The 20,739-nt window shown below is 46.9% G+C and overlaps 1 protein-coding gene across 1 annotated transcript in view; it reads right to left on the bottom strand.

The window, feature by feature from the left end:
- Positions 1-9,881: 9,881 nt before the first annotated feature.
- Positions 9,882-20,739, bottom strand: part of LOC102972889 (butyrophilin-like protein 10) — a 38,244-nt gene continuing 27,386 nt past the window's right edge. The window contains exons 6-10 of the mRNA XM_042981173.1: positions 20,208-20,561; positions 19,335-19,613; positions 18,064-18,243; positions 17,308-17,331; positions 9,882-11,165 (exon numbers count right to left, since the gene is read on the bottom strand). Coding sequence (XP_042837107.1) covers positions 10,567-11,165; positions 17,308-17,331; positions 18,064-18,243; positions 19,335-19,613; positions 20,208-20,561 — 1,436 coding nt within the window. The 3' untranslated portion in view covers positions 9,882-10,566. The remainder of the gene's footprint in view (positions 11,166-17,307; positions 17,332-18,063; positions 18,244-19,334; positions 19,614-20,207; positions 20,562-20,739) is intronic.

The following is a 20,739-nucleotide window of genomic DNA, read 5'->3' as shown; positions in this document are numbered from 1 at the left end:
ATAGTGTGTGTGTGTGTGTGTGTGTGTGTGTGTGTGTGTGTGTGCGTGTGCATGTGTGTGTATGTGTGTGTTTTAATTGGGGTGAAATTCACATAACAAAGTTCATCACTTCACTTCTGAACTCTTATGTGGCTCCTAGCAGACTTCTAGCAGACTTTTGGTGGAGTCGATCAGGTTTTCCATGTATAATATCATGTCATCTGCAAAAAGTGAAACCTTGACTTCATCTTTGCCAATTTTCATGCATTTGATTTCCTTTTGTTGTCTGATTGCTGATGCCAGAATTCCCAACACTGTGTTAAACAACAGCGGTGAGAGTGGATATCCTTGTCATGTTCCTGATCTCAGGGAGAAAGCTCTCAGTTTTTCCCCATGGAGGATGATATTAGCTGTGGGCTTTTCATAAATTACTTTTATGATGTTTAAGTATGTTCCTTCTATCCCGACTTTCTTGAGGATTTTTATTAAGAAAGGATGCTGAATTTTGTCAAATGCTTTTTCTGCATCGATTGACAGGATCATATGGTTCTTTTCTTTTGTTTTATTAATGTGATGTATCACATTGATTGATTTGCAAATGTTGAACCAGCCCTGCAGCCCAGGAATGAATCCCACTTGATCATGGTGAATAATTCTTTTTATATGCTGTTGAATTCGATTTGCTAGTATCTTATGGAGAATTTTTGCATCCATATTCATCTCAAAGCAATGCATGCATAACTCTCAAAGAAATTGAATCAGTAATAAAAAATCTCCCAGGACACAAAAATCGAGGGCCAGATGACTTCCTAGTGGAATTACACCAGACATTTAGAGAAGAGTTAATACTATTCGCAAACAGTTCCAAACAAGTAGAAATGGAAGGAAAAGTTCCAAATTCATTCTATGAGGCCAGGATTACCTTGATTCCAAAACCAAAGACCCCACTAAAATCCCTGATGAACCTGGATGCAAACCATCTCAACAAGATACTAGCAGATAGAATCCAACAGTACATTAAAAGAAGTATTCATCACTATAGAGTGGGATTTATCCCTGGGCTGCAAAGGTGATTCAATATTTGGAAATCATTCCATGGGAAACATGACATTAATAAAAGAAAGAGTAAAAGCCATACAGTCCTCTCAGTAGATCCAGAAAAAGCATTTGACAGAACACAGCATCTATTCTTGATAAAAACAGTCAACAAAGTAAGGCTAGAGGGAACATACCTCAACATAATATGGCCATATATGAAAGACCCACGGCTAATATCATCCTCAATTGAGAAAAACAAAGCTAACGAATTGATCAAAACCTATTTCAGCAATATAACTGAACAAGAATTTACACTAATAGTCATAAAATTAATGTTGGGCTTGAAAAAAGCATAGAGGACAACAAAGGATCTATTGCTACAGAGATCAAGGGACCAAGAAATAGTCATGAGGAGCTAAAAATGCTATAAATGAGCCACAAAATAAAATGGGGGAGACCACAGTATGGATTGAAGAGGCAGAGGAGAGAATAGGTGAATTAGTAGATAAAATTATGGGAAAAAAAGGAAACTGAGAAAAAGAAATAAAAAAATTCAGGAGTATGAGGGGAGAATTAGAGAACTAAGTGATGCAATTAAATGGAACAATATCCGTATCATAGGAATTCCAGGGGAGGAAGAGAGAGAGAAAGGGGATGAAGGTGTACTTGAACAAATCATACCTGAGAACTTACCTGATCTGGGGAAGGAAAAGGCATTGAAATCCAAGAGGCACAGAAACTCCCTTCAGACGTAACTTGAATCGATCTTCTGCATGACATATCGTATTGAAACTAGCAAAATACAAGGATAAAGAGAGAATTTTGAAAGCAACCAGGGATAAACAGGCTCTAACTTACAAAGGAAGACCCATAAGACTAGTGGCAGACATATCCACTGAAACTTGGCAGGCCAGAAAGGAATGGCAGAAAACCTTCAATGTGATGAACAGAAAAAATATGCAGCCGAGAATCTTTTATCCAGCAAGTCTGTCATTCAGAATAGAAGGAGAGATAAAGGTTTTCCCAAACAAGCAAAAACTAAAGGAATTCATCAGCGTTAAACCAGCCCTGCAAGAGATCCTAAGGGGGATTCTGTGAGTGAAATGTGGCAAGGACTACAAACTACCAGACACCACTACAAGCATGAAACCTACAGACATCACAATGACTCTAAACCCATATCTTTCAATAATAACACTGAATGTAAATGGACTAAATGCTCCAACCAAAAGACATAGGGTATCACAATGGATAAAAAAACAAAAACACAAACAAACAAAAAAAAACAAGACCCATCTATTTGCTGTCTACAAGAGACTCTTTTACATCTGAGGACACCTTCAGATTGAAAGTGAGGGGATGGAGAACTATCTATCATGCTACTAGAAGCCAAAAGAAAGCTGGAGTGCCATACTTATATCAGACAAACTGGACTTTAAATTAAAGGCTGTAAGAAGAGATGAAGAAGGGCATTATATAATAATTACATGATCTATCCATCAGGAAGAGCCAACAATTATAAATGTCTATGTGCCAAATACGGGACCCCCCAAATATATAAAACAATTAATCACAAACATAAGCAACCTTATTGATAAGAATGTGGTAATTGCAGGGGACTCTAATACCCCACTTACAGTAATGGATAGATCATCTAGACACAGGATCAATAAAGAAACAAGGGCCCTGAATGATACATTGGATCAGATGGCCTTGACAGATATATTTAGAATTCTGCATCCCAAAGCAACAGAATATACTTTCTTCTCAAGTACACATGGAACATTCCTCAAGAGAGATCACATACTGGGTCACAAAACAGCCCTTCATAAGTAAAAAAGAGTTGAGATCATACCATGCACACTTTCAGACAACAATGCTATGAAACTTGAAATCAACCACAGGAAAAAGTCTGGAAAGCCTCCAAAAGCATGGAGGTTAAAGAACACCCTCTAAAGAATTAATGGGTCAACCAGGCAATTAGAGAAGAAATTTAAAAAAAATATATGGAAACAAATGAAAATGAAATACAACAATCCAAATGCTTTGGGAAGCAGCGAAGGCAGTCCTGAGAGGAGAATACATTGCAATCCAGGCCTATCTCAAGAAAGAAGAAAAATCCCAAATACAAAATCTAACAGACACCTAAAGGAAATAGAAGCAAAGCAGCAAAGACACACCAAACCCAGTAGGAGTAGAGAAATAATAAAGATCAGAGCAAAAATAAACAATATAGCATCTAAAAAAAAACTGTAGAGGAGATCAATGAAACCAAGAGTTGGTTTTTTGAAAAAATAAACAAAATTGATAAACCTCTAGCCAGGCTTCTCAAAAAGAAAAGGAGATGACCCAAATAGATAAAATCACAAATGAAAATGATATTATTACAACCAATCCCTCAGATATACAAGCAATTATCAGGGAATACTATGAAGAATTATATGGCAACAAACTCGACAACCTGGAAGAAATGGACAAATTCCTAAGCACCCACACACTTCCAAAACTCAAACAGGAAAAAATAGAAAATTTGAACAGACCCATAATCAGCAAAGAAATTGAATCAGTTATCAAAAATCTCCCAACAAATAAGAGTCTGGGACTAGAGGGCTTCCATGGGGGAATTCTACCAGACATTTAAAGCAGAGACAATACCTATCCTTCTCAAGCTGTTCCAAAAAATAGAAAGGGAAGGAAAACTTCCAGACTCATTCTATGAAGCCAGCATTACTTTGATTCCCAAACCAGACAGAGATGCAGCAAAAAACCAGAACTACAGGCCAATATCCCTGATGAATATGGATGCAAAAATTCTCAACAAGATACTAGCAAATCGAGTTTAACAGTATGTAAAAAGAATTATTCATCATGATTAAGTTGGATTCATTCCTGGGCTGCAGGGCTGGTTCAACATTTGCAAATCAATCAATGTGATACATCACATTAATAAAACAAATGAATAGAACCATATGATCCTGTCAATCAATGCAGAAAAAGCATTTGACAAAATTCAGCATCGTTTCTTAATAAAAGCCCTCAAGAAAGTTGGGATAGAAGGAACATACTTAAACATCATAAAAGCCATTTATGGAAAGCCCACAGCTAATATCATCCTCAATGGGGAGAAACTGAGAGGTTTCTCCCTGAGATCAGGAACATGACAGGGATATCCACTCTCACTGCTGTTGTTTAACATAGTGTTGGAAGTTCTAGCATCAGCAATCAGACAACAAAAGGAAATCAAAGGCATCAGAATTGGCAAAGATGAAGTCAAGGTTTCACTTTTTGCAGATGACATGATACTGTACATGGAAAACCCAGCAGACTCCACCAAAAGTCTGCTAGAACTGATACATGAATTCAGCAAAGTCGCAGGATACAAAATGAATGTACAGAAATCAGCTGCATGTTTATACACCAATAATGAAGCAACAGAAAGACAAACAAAGAAACTGATCCTGTTCACAATTGCTCCAAGAATCATAAAATATGGGCAGAAATGGGCAGAAAACATGAATAGACACTTCTCCCTTCTATTCTGAACGACAGACTTGCTGGGTAAAGGATTGTTGGCTGCATATTTTTCCTGTTCATCACATTGAAGATTTCCTGCCATTCCTTTCTGGCCTCCTTTCAGTAGATAGGTCTGCTACCACCCTTATGTGTCTACCTTTGTATGTTAAGGCCCATTTATCCCTAGCTGCTTTCAGAATTTTCTCTTTATCCTTGTATTTTTCCAGTTTCCCTATGATATATCATGCAGAGGATTGATTCAAGTTACATCTGAAGGGAGTTCTCTATGCCTCTTGGATTTCAATGCCTGTTTCCTTCCCCAGATCTGGGAAGTACTCAGCTATGATTCGTTCAAGTATACCTTCAGCCCCTTTCTCTCTCTCTTCTTCTGGAATTCCTATGATAGGGATATTGTTCTGCTTGATTGCATCACTTAGTTCTCTAACTCTCCCCTCATAATCCTGGATTTTTTTATCTCTCTTTTTCTCAGCTTCCTCTTTTTCCATAATTTTATATTCTAATTCACCTATTCTCTCCTCTGCCTCTTCAATCCATGCTGTGGCTACCTCTGTTTTATTTTGCACCTCATTTATAGCATTTTTTAATTTATCATGACTATTTTTTAGTCCCTTGATCTCTGTAGCAATTGATTCTCTGCTGTCCTCTATGCTTTTTTCAAGCCAAGCAATTAATTTTATAACTATTACTCTGAATTCTTGTTTGGTTATATTGCTTAAAAGGTTTTGATCAATATATTAGCTGTCGCTACTTCCTGGAATTTCTTTTGAGGAACATTCTTCCATTTCATCATTTTGTCTCGTTTTCTGTCCCTTATACATTTTAAAAGCTTTTTGTCTGCTCTGCACCTGCAAGCACTTCTATATTAAAGGAGGGTCATACACTGCCCAGGTCCTGGCCCTTCAGGAGGTGTTTTTTTGGAGATTGTTACATGCTGTCTATTGTTGTGACTTTGATTATTTTATTACCCTACTCATAGTGATATTTTGGACCCTCCACCAGGTGTGTTTTGATTTGTTTCTTGGAGTAGTCGTATCTTTTTTCCAGCTTTCCCATTTTCTTCCTAGTAGATTCTGTCTTTTTTCCTCCCAGGCTCTGGTTTTCAAAGTCCTTTGGCTTCTGAACTTCTTTGTTTGACAGACGTGGGAAGTATGGATCCCCCTACTTCTCCACTATGTTGACCCCTTGCTAACAGATGCACAATATAAATCAAGATAAAGCACAGATGCTCATAGATAGTTCAAATTTCTGGCGGCTGGATACTGAGATGCTAAGTGTGGTTCCCGGGGAAGGAGCTGGGTGGCGCCACTCTCACTGGTCTGCTGTGCGCTGCCTCTGGACAGATTGCTGCAATCAAATGCTGAATGCTATCTTTGCTTTTCACCTTTTTAGTAAAAGCAAAAGTCCTCTTCAGATTTCTTTCAGTTAGTAAAAGCCTCTGTATATCTTATAGACACTGTTACATTCACTCTTTCAGGACAAAATTGCTAATTTTCTCTATGACTGGAGGTGTGGTTTTGAGTCATATCACAGCTGGAATAAGATTTGTATGCTTCTTGGAGATGAGATGGGGCATGCCACCCCAAAAAATGGGACTGCGGCATAATTATTTTCAATTTAAGGCCTTTGAGATCCTGAAATCCTACATCAGCCTAAGGCAGGGCCGCCTGAAAAAAGGAAACTTCAGGGGTCCTAAATACGCCCCAAGAACAATCCTAATCTCTTCTTGGAGGAGAGAAGCCAGCCTCAATCCCAGATGAACTTGGTCCCAAACGGGCACATCTCTGGTCTATTTCCTGAGGGCTCATTCATCTTTCCAAAAAAACATTTGCTTTTCCATAAGCTCCCTACCTACTCCCACTTTCCTGTCTTAAGTGAGTTTTTAGACCCAAGTTCCAAGCAGTCCTGCAAGTCCCCCACGTGTATGCATCATGCACATGCTAATCAGTTTCTGTTTGTTTTTCTCCTGTTGTGTCTCTGGTTAGTCAAATTTACAGGGAAAACAGTCTTCCTCCTCTCCCAGTGTTAACCTTCCTTGCTGCATTTCTGGGGTCATCCTTGAAACAAACATTTCCAGGCTCTGGGCCTGGCTTTGACCTTATGATGCAAATCTGTGTCAAGCCTAAAAACACTCTTTCCATAAGTAGGAGAATAAACGTGGCCCAAGGAACTGACTGTCTCACCTTGCTTCCTGTTGACAGGTAAAATGTGGCATGGGAAGGTGTGTCTTCCCAGGAAGCAGTGTGGGACAAGGAGGCAGGGTACACATCTTGGCTCTAACTGCATGTGTATGCAGAGCTCACATCCAACCCTTCCACATGCAGGGCCTTCTCTATCCCACATGGAGGTGGACCCGACCTTCCAGGAGGAACCCACTGTGCTGGGGAGGTGGACCCGACCTTACAAGAGGAGCCCACTGGGTTGGGAAGTGGACATGACCTTCCAGGAGGAGCCCACTGGGTTGGAGAATGGACACGACCTTCCAGGAGGAGCCCACTGGGTTATGGAAGTGGATATGACCTTCCATGAGGAGCCCACTGGGCTGGGCAGGGGCTGGCTGCATGGAGCACTGGGCCTTCCTCCCTCTGACAAATGCTCTCTCCTGGACCAGACTCTGGTCAGGCTTCTTTGAACCCCCTTCTCGACTTGGCCTCGACTTTTTATTTATTATTTATTATTATTTGTATTTATATGTTTATAGAAATATACACATTTTATACCATTTCTTATTTACTTATATTTATATAGCTACAAAATATTTATAAATAGCCCATTTTATTCATATATATAAATATAAGCATTTCAGTAATTGTTTTGCATTTATATATCTACAGAAATAGGCATATCTTGTAGCATTTCTTATTTACTTATACTTACATAGATATAAAACTTTTATAAATACTGTATATATATTCCATATTTATATTTATAAAATTAACATTTAATAAATAATGTAAATATTTATTTATATATATGTATAGAAATATACACATTGTATAACATATCTTATTTATTTATATAGATACAAACTATTTTAAAATACTTCATGAATATTCCATATTTATATTTATAAATCTAAACATTTTAATAAATTTTAACATAAATATTTATATTTATACATGTGTAGAAATATACACATTTTATAGCACTTCTTATTTAGATAGATGAAACATTTTATAAATATTTATAAAAATTCCTTAAGCATGTTTTTTTAAAAGCAGGCTCCATTCCCCGTGGAGAGCCCAACACAAAGCTTTAACTCACATCCCTGAGATCAAAAGTTGGATGTGCTAACAGACTGAGCCACCCAGGCGCTCCCAAAATTCCTTATACATTTTTAAAGAATGGTGCACATGATTATGGAAGCTGGAAAATCCCAAGGTTTACAGGGTGTCTGCTGGCTGGAGACCCAGAAGAGTGGATCTGTCGTGTGTCTGTTCATATCCAAGGGGAGGAAGGAAGCTGATGTCCTCTTCAGAACGCCCTCTTTGGGTGATCAGCCTGATTGGATCAGGCCCACCCACATTAGGGAGTGCCATCTTCTTCCCTCAGTCTGCAGATTCGCTGTGAATGTCATGCAGAACCACCTCATGGACACACCCAGAATCATGCTCACTCCAGGGCCCCATCTAGTGGACATAGGAGAAACCACCACAATGACTTTATTTGGAAAGGGAACAGCTTCAAAAAACCTTCTCAGGCTAGCAGGAACCTGGGTTCCACTCTGTGTGTCCTGTGCTCAAAGGACAGTCCCTGCTGTGGACAGGTCCCATTCCTCCTGCATAATTTGGGCTCAAAGATATAAGTATTAGCCTCTCTGGCTGCCCTGAGACTACCTTAAACCAGTGGTTTACAATGACAGAGATGTGTTTTCTCAGGGCTGTGGAGGCCAGGAGTCTGAAGTCAAGATGTCACAGGGCTGTGCTCCCTCTGAAGGCTCAGGAGGGTCCCTTCTGCCTCTCCCAGCTGCCGAGCTCCCAGGCATTGTGGGTTTGTGGCCTCCATCACCACATGGCTGTCTCAAACCCCCTCCCTTGTCTCATAAAGATCCTCCCTGATCCAGGATGCTCTCACCTCAAGATCCACCCCCCACCTTATCACCTTTGCAAAGACCCCATTTTCACATGAGGCCACATTCTGAGGTCCTGGGTGGGCAAATCCTCTGGGGGCTACAACTGAACTCACTGCAGTTTCTCAGGAGCTGCAAGTGTCTGCCTGGATATCTGCTCGGCAGACATCTGCTCCAAGTTTCCCCAAGTTTTCTTCCTTCCTTCTTCTTTTCCAACACAAGTGCATCCTTCACCATGACCCATGCTGTCCCTACATTGTGATGTTGACCTGTGACTGCCTGATGCCCTTTGAACCCAGGAGGAGCTGGAGGCCCACGTGGACCCCCACAGCTGCCTCTCCACTTTGTGACCCCTCTGTAGGGCACCCTTCTGCCCCCATGAGCCCTGCAGGTGGGCACTGGGAGGCCTGTGCCCCATGGCAGAAGGGCATCATGGGACCACGGGTAGGCTTGGGATAAATCGGAGGGCATTCCCAGTACAGCAGTGGATGCAGGTGCATCATGGCCACCATGGGGCCCTTACTGTGCACATCCTGGGTCCCCATCTCTAGGGAGCAGCAACACAGCCCTCTGGGGTGGGGGGCATTGGGATGAAATGAGACATTCCCATGTATGTGCAAATGCACACAACTTGCTTAAGGTAGAATCTCTCTTTCATGTCTGGGTGTGAGCACACACACTAACCAACAGAATGTGCACAGAGTGAGTTGAGTTACCCTCAAGATCACATGGGGTCACAGCCCAGGGACCCTCCTTGGGAGAAAGACCCCTTCCATGTCTGGGGGGCAAGTCTTCACTCTACATCAGATCTGGCAGCTGCAGCCAGGGGAGGCACATGATGGACCATCCCAATCCTGTTCATGCCCCCATTGGCCTCTCCTAGCACTCAGGGGACCAGCCTCACTGGGGAACCCTGAGCGCTCTCCCCAGGAGCTCCTGGGCTCCTTCCAGCTTCCCTCCATCATCATACCCATAAGTAGGGTGGAAGCAGCTTCTGGCAGTGGTTTTAATCTCATCTTCCCTCCATCCTCATGCCTTGTTTGATTCCACATCCACACTTGTGTCTAGTATACTCTCTCTGCCCACATGCCCTGATTCAACCCTGACCAACCTCAGGGAGCCCTGGAGTCTTTGGCTTGGCCTCAATGTAGCTCTGTCTGCACCGACCTGCCATGGTGAGGTGGGAAGACAGAGGCATCCAAGGTAGACCAGATGAGTAGGACTTTGTGAGTGTCAGAGAGTGGAGGAGAAGGGGAAGTGGGTAGGTAGGAGAGGGGTGTGAACAGGAAGAAGGTGGGAGAGGAGGGGATGAGGAAGGCTAGCATTTATGGAGCAACTACTTCATGTCTGGCACTAGGCTCAACATTAAACATGTGCCCCAAATTCATTTCAGAAAATCACCCCACAGCATGTAATGATATGGTGTAATAGTCAGCTTGGTCTCTGTAACAAATACCACAGACTGGGAGGTTTAAACAACGCATTTATTTTTTCCCAGTCCTGGGAACTGGAAGCATGAGATCCAGGTGTGGGCAGGGCTGGTTCCTCCTGAGGCCTCTCTCCCTGGCGTCCACACACCATCTCTTCCCCGTGTCCTTACACGGTTGTCCCCTGTGTGTGTCTATGCCCTGATCCCCTCTTCAGTTAAGGACCCCAGTCACATGGGATCAGATGGGATCAGGCCCTACCTTAGTGACTTCATTTTACCTGAACCACCTCTGTAAAGCCCCCATCTCCAAATCCAGCCCCGTTCTGAGGCCCTGGGGATTGGAGCTTCAACATGTGAACTGGAGGGGACATGATTCAGCCCATAATGTTTTGTCAGTATTTTACAGGGAAGGAAAGTGGAGATAACACAGGATCATCTAGAAAGGTGCACCCTTGTATGTAATCTAGCTGGGACTTAGAATGGATACATCTCCCCCAAATCAGTGACAGGCTGGAGCAGATCATGGGTCTTGCTGGAGGAGGGTTCCCACCCTGTCCTGTCCCTCACCCTGAGGAGGCCCCAAGGCCTCTGGGGGCTGCCGTTCTGAGCAGATGGTCAGGGGGCTGGGGTCGTGTGTCCAGAGGCAGAAGAATGGCCTCAGGGGTGCCGAGAAGGACAGTCCAGAGAACGCGTAGATGAGGGATCCATTGCTCACGCTGTAGAAGGAGATTCTGCCTGCATCACAGTCCAGGAAAACGCCCACACGATGCAGGGGCTCCGAAGGGTGCAGGCGAACTCTTGGGAAGGCAAGTGCCCAGAACCCCTTCTTGTACAGCTCCAGCGCCCAGAGTCCGTGCTGGGGGGACTTGGGGATCCTTCCCTTCCGATCCAAGCTCTCCAGACACACGCCCAGGTTCCAGGCCTTCCTGTGCCCCACCTGGACCTCCCAGTAATACCTCCCAGCTGAGAACTGCTCCAGGCCCAGCACACAGGGGTCCCGGTCGAATCTGCTGGGGGCGTTGGGCAGCTCTTGTTCAAAGAACAGCCGCCTCACAGTCTTCCTGTCCTCAGAGAGAGCGAGCTTGGGGCTTGCAGTGTCAGGGTCCAGGGATGGGCTCACTGCGGGAAGAGGAGAGGATCAGGTTTAGGGGTTGGGGTCCCCAACCTGTGCTCCTGCATGGAGGTGGAACCATGCCTCCCTGGGAATCCCTGTGCGTCCCCGTTCTCTGTCCAGGACCCTGTGCACACAGGCCATCCCAGAGCAGTGGAGGCGGCTCCCTGTGAGTCCCCTTTCTCTGTCCAGGATCCTGTGCAAACAGGCCATCCCAGGGCAGCAAAGACGGCTCCAGGGGGAGCCAGGGAGAACCAGGGGGGATTCCTATGAGGGGACAGGGGGGCACACTGTGAGATAGGCATTGCTCCCAGGGCCCCGTGTGTCAGGATGGATGTGGATGTGCATGTGTGTGTGTGCATATGCACTTGTGTGTGGGGGGGCTATGTGGGCGTGCATGTGAGAGAGACAGGGACAGACAGACACAGGTAGACATAGAGAGAGGGATAGAGAGACAGAGACAGAGAGGCAAGGAAAGAGAGAGAGACAGAGAGACAAGGAGAACAAGGAGAGATACACATAGGGAGACACAGGAAGAGAGATAGAGGGAGACTGAGAAAGGTATGGACACAGAGAGAGACAGAGGAAGACAGACACAGAGAAAGACACAGGGAGACAGAGATAGAGAGAAAGACATAGGAGGACACGTGAAGAGACAGGGTGACATGAGATGAGGTCACAGGTGCATTGATGCCATTGGACAGCTCTGGGGTCAACCACTGAAGGGGAGATCCCATCTGGAAAACCCTGAGAGACACCTTAGCAGCCTCACAAACTGAGATGAACACCTTCCAAAACAGATCCCTTCTCTCCTGTCCCACTGTCCTTCTCAGAGCCCTCAGGCCCTCATCATGTCACCTGGGAGAGGGTCTGTCTACACCTGAGAGGCAGGGAGGGTGGGGATCAGCTGGGAGCCCCAGCTGCCTGTGCAGACACCTTCACGACAACAGAAACCTCCTGGCTGCTGTCCACCCTTGCCCATTCAGTAGGCATGCTGCTGGTTGCTGGGGTCTGCATACAATGCCCCAGACACTCATGTTTCCTGACCATCCATCCCTGTCAGCTGGACAGAACACACACTCTCCTCCTAACAGAACCACAACTTTCTCCCCAGTCTCTACTTCCTTCTGGAAGGAACCCTGCTCCCTTTCGCTTTCCAGCAAAGACCAAATGTTCTCCCCGATTTCTCATTGCTGCTTCCTGAAGTCTGCACCCTCTGCTCCATGCAAACCCTTTCCCTGTAGAGTCTGGGCCATGCAGATTGAGCCCACCCATATTCATATCTATGATGGCCAAACATGGACTCACTAGCTGAACAATGGGCCCGGCTCCTTCTATTCCAAATTCCCTCATCATTAAAAAATATTCATGTCAAAAAACAGTTTGAGACTTACAAAGAGGTTGCAAAATACCATACACAATATGCCCATGATAACATCTCATATAACCCACAGTAATAGGATCAAAACCGTACAATTGACATTGATACAAAAATATTCTATAGTGACTTCTTGCACACCTGACTGTGGAGAACCACCTGTGCCCTTGTGCACTGAGTCCTCTTGCACACCACCCACACCTGTCACTGGAGCTCATCCTGTGTCCTTGTGTGCTGACTCCTCTTGTACACACCCACACCTGTCCCTGGAGCTCATCCTGTGTCCTTGTGTGCTGACTCCTCTTGTACACACCCACACCTGTCCCTGGAGCACTGCCTGTGTCCTTGTGTGTTAACTCCTCTTGTACACACTCACACCTGTCCCTAGAGCTCACCCTGTGTCCTTGTCCACTGATTCCTCTTGTACACCACCCACACCTGTCCCTGGAGCTCATCCTGTGTCCTTGTGTGCTGACTCTTCTTGCACACCACCCACACCTGTCCCTGGAGCACTGCCTGTGTCCTTGTGTGCTAACTCCTCTTGTACACACCCATACCTGTTCCTAGAGCTCATCCTGTGTCCTTGTCCACTGATTCCTCTTGCACACCACCCACACCTGTCTCTGGGGTTCATCCTGTGTCCTTGTGCACTGACTCCTCTTGCACACACTGACACCTGTCCCTGGAGCTCATCCTGTGTCCTGGTGCACTGGCTTCTCTTGAACACCACCCACACCTGTCCCTGGATCTCAGTCTGTATCCTGTGTACACTGATTCCTCTTGCACACCACCCACACCTGTCCCTGGAGCTCACCCTGTGTCCTTGTCCGCTGATTCCTCTTGTACACCACCCACACCTGTCCCTGGAGCACTGCCTGTGTCCTTGTGTGTTAACTCCTCTTGTACACACTCACACCTGTCCCTAGAGCTCACCCTGTGTCCTTGTCCACTGATTCCTCTTGTACACCACCCACACCTGTCCCTGGAGCTCATCCTGTGTCCTTGTGTGCTGACTCTTCTTGCACACCACCCACACCTGTCCCTGGAGCACTGCCTGTGTCCTTGTGTGCTAACTCCTCTTGTACACACCCATACCTGTTCCTAGAGCTCATCCTGTGTCCTTGTCCACTGATTCCTCTTGCACACCACCCACACCTGTCTCTGGGGTTCATCCTGTGTCCTTGTGCACTGACTCCTCTTGCACACACTGACACCTGTCCCTGGAGCTCATCCTGTGTCCTGGTGCACTGGCTTCTCTTGAACACCACCCACACCTGTCCCTGGATCTCAGTCTGTATCCTGTGTACACTGATTCCTCTTGCACACCACCCACACCTGTCCCTGGAGCTCACCCTGTGTCCTTGTCCACTGATTCCTCTTGTACACCACCCACACCTGTCCCTGGAGCACTGCCTGTGTCCTTGTGTGTTAACTCCTCTTGTACACACTCACACCTGTCCCTAGAGCTCACCCTGTGTCCTTGTCCACTGATTCCTCTTGTACACCACCCACACCTGTCCCTGGAGCTCATCCTGTGTCCTTGTGTGCTGACTCTTCTTGCACACCACCCACACCTGTCCCTGGAGCACTGCCTGTGTCCTTGTGTGCTAACTCCTCTTGTACACACCCATACCTGTTCCTAGAGCTCATCCTGTGTCCTTGTCCACTGATTCCTCTTGCACACCACCCACACCTGTCTCTGGGGTTCATCCTGTGTCCTTGTGCACTGACTCCTCTTGCACACACTGACACCTGTCCCTGGAGCTCATCCTGTGTCCTGGTGCACTGGCTTCTCTTGAACACCACCCACACCTGTCCCTGGATCTCAGTCTGTATCCTGTGTACACTGATTCCTCTTGCACACCACCCACACCTGTCCCTGGAGCTCACCCTGTGTCCTTGTCCACTGATTCCTCTTGTACACCACCCACACCTGTCCCTGGAGCACTGCCTGTGTCCTTGTGTGTTAACTCCTCTTGTACACACTCACACCTGTCCCTAGAGCTCACCCTGTGTCCTTGTCCACTGATTCCTCTTGTACACCACCCACACCTGTCCCTGGAGCTCATCCTGTGTCCTTGTGTGCTGACTCTTCTTGCACACCACCCACACCTGTCCCTGGAGCACTGCCTGTGTCCTTGTGTGCTAACTCCTCTTGTACACACCCATACCTGTTCCTAGAGCTCATCCTGTGTCCTTGTCCACTGATTCCTCTTGCACACCACCCACACCTGTCTCTGGGGTTCATCCTGTGTCCTTGTGCACTGACTCCTCTTGCACACACTGACACCTGTCCCTGGAGCTCATCCTGTGTCCTGGTGCACTGGCTTCTCTTGAACACCACCCACACCTGTCCCTGGATCTCAGTCTGTATCCTGTGTACACTGATTCCTCTTGCACACCACCCACACCTGGCTGTGAATCTTCTCCTGTGCTGTCCATCATGTATGCGCTGGACCCTTGCACACCACAGGCCACAGTGTAGACCTGTGCTCCATCCCATCCACAGCTGCTGACTATCTTCTCTGCATCGTCATTCTCTCACTGATTTTCTTCCTCCCTTCAGGCTTCAGGCATCTTCACGCCACATGGTTCCTTTTAGGCAACAGGCATGCCCTCCTGCCACGGACCTCAAAGTAAAACCACAGCAAACACAAACAGAACCTTCCCATTCCCCACTCACCAAGTCTTAGCTCAACTACACAGGCAATAAATTTGAGACCTCCCTCCCAGTTCTCTCCACAGGAGACGCCTCTCTTTGTACCATGCTTGCCAGTTTTTCTGGGCCATTTTCCCGGGTTCACCTGACTCTACTTCTCAGGTGCATGAAAGTTAATGCTCCTTCAACACACTGCACTTGCACATTTCCACAGTGAAGTCTCCCTTGGCCCTCCCACAACCACTGCTCTAACCTTCAAATACCAGGGTTCTCCAATGCTAGATCTTGGATCTTTCTTGTTTCCCTGTATCTTCCCTTTTTAAAAAATCTTAATTCTTTTCCAAAGAGAAATTTTTAAAGAATAATTTTAGGTGTAGCAAAAAATGTAGCACTCACGCGTTCAGTTATACCAGATATTTGCCATGGACCCCAATTCCTGTCTCCAGTCCTGATTTCTCCTGAGAGTTCCAGACTCGCATATCCAATGATTCATCTGACGTCCTTAGCAGGATGTCTGAGAACAGCTCAGTCTTAGGACGTCCATGGTGATTTTCACTTATTTGGCCCAAATCTGCCCCAAACCTTCTGTTAGATGGAGCCAGAAGGACCAGAGACTTATGCAGCTGGGGGTCACCTTGGGCTGCTCCCTCTGCCTTGCCCCTTCTGGACTCTGCTGCTTGTGGCCCCAGGACCCATCTCAGAGCTGTATCCTCTCCTCCATCAGTGCTGCTCCCCTGCTTACAGGTTCTCACTCATATTGCATGGTGCTTCATGTAAAGTCCAGGCCTCTACCTCAGCCTCCCAGGCTCTGCAGGGGCACACACAAGCCTTCCTGCCCTGTTGGTACCTCTTCCACATGCCCAGCTGTCACACACCACAGACCCCACTCTCCCTGCCACAGGGGCGAGTTCACCCCTCCTCGTATGGCTGTGGTCTTGCCATCACCCACTCCTTCATTTAGATGTTGGCACCCCACCATTCCCAGGGGTCTGGACATCCCACTTGAACATGCTCTTGGCCATCCTCCTAGTATTCTGACTCTTTCCTATCATAGTTATTCCAGTTTTAATAATTAAAAAAACAAATGCTGACTAGTGGCTCACATCCCCACATAGACTCTATGCTCCATGAGGACAGGAGGAAGCTGTACATTCACTAATGGAGGCCAGTTGCTTGCACAGAAGATATCTGGTCATGGTTGTAACTGAATGAATGAATGGAGACTGGCTTCTCTCTGTCTCTTCCTGGGCCCTCACCATGTGGCTGTGGTGGGACAGGTGTCCCAGATCCCCTACCTGCTTTCATCTGCCCAGCTCGTGGCTCGCAGTACTGCCCCTCCTGTCCTTGGGGGTCCCTCTCCACAGCCAGACTCTCCCCCCATGCTTCCCACCTATATGGTGCCCTGGGGCAGAAAGGCACTGGCTCTGCACTCTCTGTGCTAACAGTGTCCCCACAGTAGCTGTTCCTTGGAAGAGCTAGCTCTCTCGCTGCCCGGGCTCTGCAGCCTGTCTGTCCCTCAGGCAGTAAACAGGAGCAAAGGTCTCTCAGGGCAGCAAAACTTGGTGTTTACAGCCATAGAACCAGCATTTAGCACAGCATTTCTGCACCCTGGAATAGAAAGGAGAACACATGCATACATGCACATGCACACACACACACATGAGTACATGTGCACACACAAATACACATGTGCACGTGGGTGCACACACAAGTACATGTGTGCAATGCATGCACACACAAGTACATGTGCACACATGTGTGCAATATGTGTCCACAAGTGCACGTGCACATACAAACACATGTGTGCACACACGTGCACACATATGAACAGACACAAGTGCATGTGCATACACATGCACACATAAATAAACATGCACACACTGCACACACGAGAACACATGTGCACTTATGTGCACAAAGCACCACACATGTGCATGTGCACACACTAACAAATGTGCATATGGCACACAGGCACACAGGTGAACACATAAATGTATACCATGCACACACAGCACTCACACATACACACATACATGCACACTGCACACACACGTATGCACACATAAACAAACATTCAGGGAGCAGACGCTTCCAGCCCCTACATAGTCCTCACCATAGATGACGTCCTCTGGCCAGCCTGAAATGAAACAGAAAGATGTGAAACTGTAGGGTTTGCACTGACCAGATGGGGCGAAAGCTTATGTTCTGTGAAGCTAAGTCAAAACAGGATGTAATGATCTCTCGCAGGGACCCTGTAAAGGAAGAGCAAATATCCCTTCTTCAGTGCCCAAAAAACAATCCAGGTCACTGTATTCCTAGGGAAAGGTTTTGTGGGGCGAGCCTGATGGCCCAGCCTTCCCATGTCTGTCATAAAGACACATCTCTGACCTGTTCCCCAGATTGGGGCCTGACAGCTATGAGCAAGGACACAGGAGGCAGGGAGGAGAGCAGACAGGCGAGTGGAATGATCCATACTGATGATGATCCCCGCGCTCACAACAAGATCCTCTCAGGTGACAGGCTTGCTGCTGTATTTGTTGCTTGAGCATTTTCAGGATGTTGTCATCACCCTCGACTGATAGACTTTCCCAGGTTCAAGCTCACATCTGTCTCCACAGCAGAGACCCGCCAGCCTTCCCCAAGTCACCCAGTGAAGAGCAGCCAAGCACCTCTTAGTGATGGAGGATCTCACTGGGCATATGAAGGTGGGCAGTCCCTGAGCTGGGGCCTGGGCAGGTCTCTCCCATTCCTCCTGTGCTTGGGCAGGTCTCTCCCATTCCTCCTGTACACAAAGGAGGGACTTCATGCTGGGCTCCGCACGAGTGCCCTGGCTGGAAGGGGCACGTCTGTCCCACTGGGGCCTGCTTACCTTGGGACAGCTGCTCCTCTTCTCTGTACAGTTTCTCTTCTTCCAGCTGTACCCTATCCCTGTCCCTCTGACGTTTCCAGAAAAGACATGTGGCTCCAGTTGCTACAAGTCCCACTACAATGAGGATCACAGGCAGCACTGTCCTCCACGCCATTGACGGGAAACTTCTGGACAACTGAGCTAAAAGAGGGTCTGGAGAAGCGAGAATGCCAAGGTAAGAGAGCGCCTGTGTTCTTAGGACACACATGCCACAGGGTTAATGACTCAGGGGGCAGGTGCTTGTGAACAAACCTGACATGACCTGAAAACATGTGTGTGCCTTTGCACAGACAGACATGGACAGACACACAGGAGAGAGATGGTAGACAAATGGCAAAAGGTTAAATACTGAGTGGGTCTGCATTCTGTGTATCATTCCTGTAAATTTTCTGAAACTTGAGGTTGTTTAGAAGGAAAATTTTATACAGAGTGAAACTTGGAAGCCCCCAGGTGTCCTTCAGAATGTGAATGCATAAACAGGCTGTGGTTCATCCAGACAAGGGAATACTGTTTACTGCTAATACGAAAGGAGCTATCCGTGCAGCCACTGTGGAGAAGATGATGGACATCCCCCCCCGCAAAATAAAAATAGAACTACCACATCAATCCACTTCTGGGTATTAAGCCAAAGAAAACAAAAATATTAACTGAGAAAGATAATGCACCCCTACATTTATTGCAGTGTTATTTACAATAGTCAAGATACGGAAACAGCACAAGTGTCTACCTATGGATGAAAGGATAAAGAAAAATATATATATATTTATACAAAGGGATGCTATTCAGCTATAAACAAGAAGGAAATCCAGGCATTTTCTACAATATGGATGCACCTGAGGGCACTTTGCTAAGTGAGGTTCGACAGGGAAAAATGTGTAGGATCTCATGGATAAGTTAAATCTAAAATGAAACAAAACACCATCCAAACCTCCAGAAAACCAGAAAGCCTAGTCATAGACGGAGAGAACAGATTGGTGGTTTCCAGAGGTGAGAGATCGGGAAGCTAATGGGTGAAGAGGGTCAAAGGTGCAAACTTTCAGTTATAAAATAAGTCCCAGGGAGGTGACATACAGCATGGAAACTATAGTTAACTACTGTGTTGTATAGCTGGAAGCTGACAGACTAGATCTCACAAGGTCTCATCACAAGGAACTATGCGGAGTATTGGATATTAACTACTGATTGTCTGGGGTGCTCAGAGATCTTGAGGTCGAATGGAGCAGAACACTCACCAGGTAGGTGGCTCTTGGTCTCCATCCTCTCCTGGAGGAGGGGGTTGGAGATAGAGCAAGAGATGTTCCCCACGCCCCTGTCCCAGACAGTCACATTGGACACCACCGCAAAGAGGCCCGTCGGTAACACTGTGAGGTTGGTCGTGGAAGGTAGGGTCTGTCCCCTGAAGTCTCTCCACTCCACCCGGGGCTCTGGGTACCAGCCCTCCGAGGTGCACTCTGCCCTGATACCTTCATCCTGGCCAGCTCGCACTTGGATTCTGGGCTCAGAGCCCAGCCCTGTGGGAAGAGACAGGCTTTGCAGCCTCTGCAACCATTACCATTTCTGACAGAAAAGCACAGATCCTGAAAATTTCCAGCAGGTATCAGGGTTTTTCAGACTACTTGCTCTGTGTAATATTTATATGCCATATATGCTACCCTTTTCTGAGAAACCACAGAACGAAACAGAAAAGGCCCAGGAAGATCAAATACCTTTCCTGTATTGCAAAATTGGTGTCTTTTCCTGTTTCTCTCTGTATCTCTTTCTGCCTCTTTCCTTCTCTCCATACCTGCATTCCTTTCTTTCTGGGGTCAGTGTGGGTAACAGAAGCCGACTTAGAAAATGAGCCAGGCGTCCAGAACCTGCCTGTTCTAGTGCATTATTGCATTTTGTGGGACACGTGTAGACCGACACAAACACATTAGAGCACGCTGTGGGACGCACTCAGGCCAGGCCCAAACATGTTAGCGCAAGCTGTGGGACAGGCCCAGGCCACCACATATGCGTTAGTGCATGCCGTGGGATGCGCTCAGGCTTGGGCCATGATCAGACGATCTGCAGCTGGAGGATAAGTGCTAGGGGAGACCAGAGGCCCTAGTGGCGACCCTTACCTGCCACCCTTAGCCACAGGGTGGTCTCCGCAGACGCCATGCCATCTTTGAACTTGCAGTGGAAGGTCCCGTTATCGAACACCATGACATTGTGTATGGTCAGAACAGCTTGGTCTTGGGCCAGCCCAGACATCAGGAAGGTCGTCCTGCCCTTGTACTGCCACATCTGCTCTTCAGGCACATCTTTGCCTTTCTTGCGCAGGTGCACAGCTGGGGACAGCTCCTCCCTGTACCACCTCACCTCCATGTCCTTCACACTGATATTGAGGGACAGATGGCATCGCAGCTTCACACTTTCCCCCACCATAGCCAGGACCGGTTGGCCGGGACCAGAGACAGAGAAATCGGCTTTCCCTTATGAGGTCATAGCAGAAAGCATGGGTTAGGCCAGGTGAGAGGAGACCATGGGCCATCCCCCCCACCGGGCACAGGGTCCCCGCCCCGCCCCCCCCAAACTGTGCCCAGTGTCTCCCCCTGCCCACGCCCAGGGGACTCCCACCCACACGCAGGTTCTTCAACAACACCCCATGCC

This window comes from Panthera tigris, chromosome A1 (genome assembly GCF_018350195.1).
Source record: "Panthera tigris isolate Pti1 chromosome A1, P.tigris_Pti1_mat1.1, whole genome shotgun sequence".
In the NCBI taxonomy this organism is placed as follows: domain Eukaryota; kingdom Metazoa; phylum Chordata; class Mammalia; order Carnivora; family Felidae; genus Panthera; species Panthera tigris.
The sequence above is the reverse complement of the archived record's forward strand: the minus strand, read 5'-3'. Positions and strand labels throughout refer to the sequence as shown.